Below are 3,031 nucleotides of genomic sequence, written 5' to 3'. Positions count from 1 at the left end.
CTTGAAAGCCTCAGACTGAGCTCTGGGTGGCCCTGGGAGCCCCTCGGGCGATGCTCGTCCCTCCGTGCTTTGGGGGCTGAGCAGAACCTTGTGCCGGGTTATACTTTACTGTTCTCGGTAACTTTGAAGAGTTACATCCCATCCATCCCCAAATTGGTCCTTGGCACCCCAGGCCAACCTGCAGGATTTTGCTCAACACTGGGAAAACAAGGAGGTGGGCAGGGAGGAGACACAAAACCCTTCGCATCTGATGGGCAGAGCCTCCACCTCTGATCAGATAATAATTAATAACTGGGTTTAGTGGGCTCCTGCCCCTGCTCCTGCAGCTACACCCTCCACGTCCCGGTGGGATCAGGTCCCAGATGGAGAACCGTCGAACAAAAGTTGAACTCATCCCATTTTTGCCAGATTTCCAGTGAAATAACGCCGCAGCCAGTGCACCGTGCCGGGGATGGATCCAGCTCCGCTGGGAGCTGGGCAAGGCAGGATGTGCTCCGGCGGGATGTGGGCGTCAGAGCCTCCTGCACGGGTCGCTGAGCAAAGGCTCCAGGAGTGCGGCTGACATGAAGCATCGTGTTTGCTGATGATTTCTATCTGCCCCAAAGGACCAGGATGAAAAACACCCGTGAAAGAAATGGCGAGTGGTGGCGAACAAGGGGCAACGTGTTCGGACCAAGCACCCGAGAGCAGCTGCTTGCTCCAGGAGCCGAGTGTTGTCACGCTAAATATTTATGGAGTGCAAACGGGTGGGAAACAGGCGATGCAGCTTTGGTTGTTGTCGCTTTGGACCAGGTGACGGTGGTGCATCTGCTCTTGCAGCGCTGTGGTGGAGCCGTTCCGCTCGCTCGAGCCCTGCTGTCACCTGGTTGTCACTGACACGCTGCTCCCGCTTTTGTCCCTGCGCAGGCTGGTGGATGATCGGTGCGTGGTGGAGCCGGCTGCTGGGGACCTGGACAACCCGCCCAAGAAGTTTCGAGGTGGGTCTGGGGCAGCTCCCTCCTTGAGCAGCCACGGGGACAATGCTGGCCCTGAGCATCCGTGCCAGGGACAGGGACTGGGGTCCCAGTGATCCCAACCAGCCTGGGGCTGGGAGGTGCTGCTTGTCCTTTGCAGAGGAGCCTGGAGGGTTTGTGGCCAGCCTCCATAGCCTTGTTTCTGTGGCTTGGCCAAGCTGCCAGCCCTCCTCTGTTGGCCTCTGGGGGCATTTCTGCATTTATTGGAACCACCTTCATGGTGGGATGGTCCGTGGGACCCCTGAGCCCAGCCCTGAGGAGCAGGGGTGGCTGAGAACCATCCTGCAAAGGTGGATCCGACCATCCCCAAATGCATCCCGAGGGGTGCTGGCAGCTGGGTGTCTGCCCACCAGGAGCTGGGGACAGGAGGGGACGGACAGAGGGACAGTTGCAACAGGCAAAGTATGTCAAGGTGAGCGTGTTAGCGCTCAGCACTAATTAACTCTGCTGTGCTTGGCTGCACCTCAGAGAGAGCCGGCGGATTAAGCCACCCTTTAACCAGGCAGGCAGGGCTTAGGGGGAGATGGGAAATCCTGATCTGTCCACCGCTGTCACGTTTTGGGCTGTGTCATCTCCTCCAGCACTCGGGGCCACGCTCGTTATTTCCCATTTGGGTGAGGGGCAGCCCCGGGCAGGAGCGGGCAGGTCCAGGCGGAAAAGGAGATGAGTCAGTGGGAGCCAGAGCAGCTCCTGGGCTGTGGAAATGGGCTGGAGGAGCCAGGACAGGCTGCTGGGAAAAGCAGATCGTGCCTTCTGCTTTCCCCGCTTTGCAGACTCCAGGGATGCCCGACGAGGTGCCCCTGACCTGCTGCTGCCCAGGAGCAAAAGGCTGTGCCCAGCCCCAGGGATCGCATTATCCTGGGAAAGGCTGGATCCTGCCGGGCTGCCCCGCGGGCTTGGCACGCTGCAGAGTGCAGGGGAAGGGCTGTGTCCCGAAAAACATCCCAGGGCGGTTTGGGTGCCCGGTGCATGGGGTGTATCGCTGGGACGTATACACAGAGCTGCGAAATATCTCCAAAGCAGTGATTGCGGTGTTGGATTTGGGGTTTGGTTTAGGGCAGCTGTTCCTTTCATCCCAGCTACTGTCATTTCAGGCCCCCTTGAAAAAAAAAATATTTTAAAATATTGGTTCCCCACTTTGCTTTGTGCCTCTGCCGCGTTCTCAGTGTGGCTCTAACATCCTGCAGCATGGTACCACCCCACCAGCGACCCGCCTCTCCATGGGAGCCGTTGCCACTCATTTGTATTTGTGGCTAATTAATGAGCCATCTGACAGCTCCCTGGAACCCCACAGCCCTGCAGAGCCCAGGGAGCCACCCCGCTCCCTGCCATCGGTGGATTTTCACCTGGGGCTGGATGGGAAGAGCTGGAAGCCCGGTACAAGCCCCGTCCCAGCAGCCTCCCAGCCCGGCCATGGGTGGGTGTGGGATCTCTTTTCCAGGCGAAAGTCTGGTCTAGGCTCAGCCCTGCTCTGTGCAAAGCCTATCAGGATATCCAGGCGCTTGTATTAATGGCCGGAAAAGTGGCGGTCTGCCTTCTCGATAGCTATCACTTGCGAGGGAGGTAAAAACAACGGGCTGCTGCTGTTTCCTTGCAGCAGCAGCAAGAGCCTTAAGAGGATTTTCAGCTGCTGTTGCCGTCCCCGTATCCTGTGGTCGGACCCTGCCCTATCCTGCGCTGCGGCCAGGCGCACGCGGGTCGTGCCGGGGTCCGGTTCGGCTTCCCGGTGGGAAAACATGACCCTTCTCCTGGAGTCGGGTCCAGATGGTTTTTTGGGAAATGCCAAAACCCATCCAGGAGCCTGTCGGATGTCATTGTGAATTGTTAAGGTGATGATAAGGCAGATGTGCAGACTGCTATTTAAAAAAAAAATTTTTTTCCTTTTTTTTTTTTTTTTTTTTTTGCGGTTTCTTTCCGGCCCCCCCCCCCCACCTTCCCAGCCCTGCATTCAGGCACGTCAGGAAAAAAAAACAAATAAAGCGCTTCGATCCTGCGCTGAGCCGGTGCCGCGCTGGCTG

At 57.9% G+C, this 3,031-nt stretch overlaps 1 protein-coding gene across 1 annotated transcript in view; it reads left to right on the top strand.

The window, feature by feature from the left end:
• Nucleotides 1-819: 819 nt before the first annotated feature.
• The window catches only part of ITPR3 (inositol 1,4,5-trisphosphate receptor, type 3), a gene marked incomplete at its 5' end in the record, with an annotated part of 34,322 nt that continues 32,110 nt past the window's right edge, over nucleotides 820-3,031 (top strand). Inside the window, 2 exons of the mRNA XM_010081386.1 lie at nucleotides 820-977; nucleotides 1,367-1,425. Coding sequence (XP_010079688.1) covers nucleotides 820-977; nucleotides 1,367-1,425 — 217 coding nt within the window. The remainder of the gene's footprint in view (nucleotides 978-1,366; nucleotides 1,426-3,031) is intronic.

The sequence above is a fragment of the Pterocles gutturalis genome, unplaced genomic scaffold (genome assembly GCF_000699245.1).
Source record: "Pterocles gutturalis isolate BGI_N339 unplaced genomic scaffold, ASM69924v1 scaffold22124, whole genome shotgun sequence".
Taxonomy (NCBI): Eukaryota; Metazoa; Chordata; class Aves; order Pterocliformes; family Pteroclidae; genus Pterocles; species Pterocles gutturalis.
The sequence above is the reverse complement of the archived record's forward strand: the minus strand, read 5'-3'. Positions and strand labels throughout refer to the sequence as shown.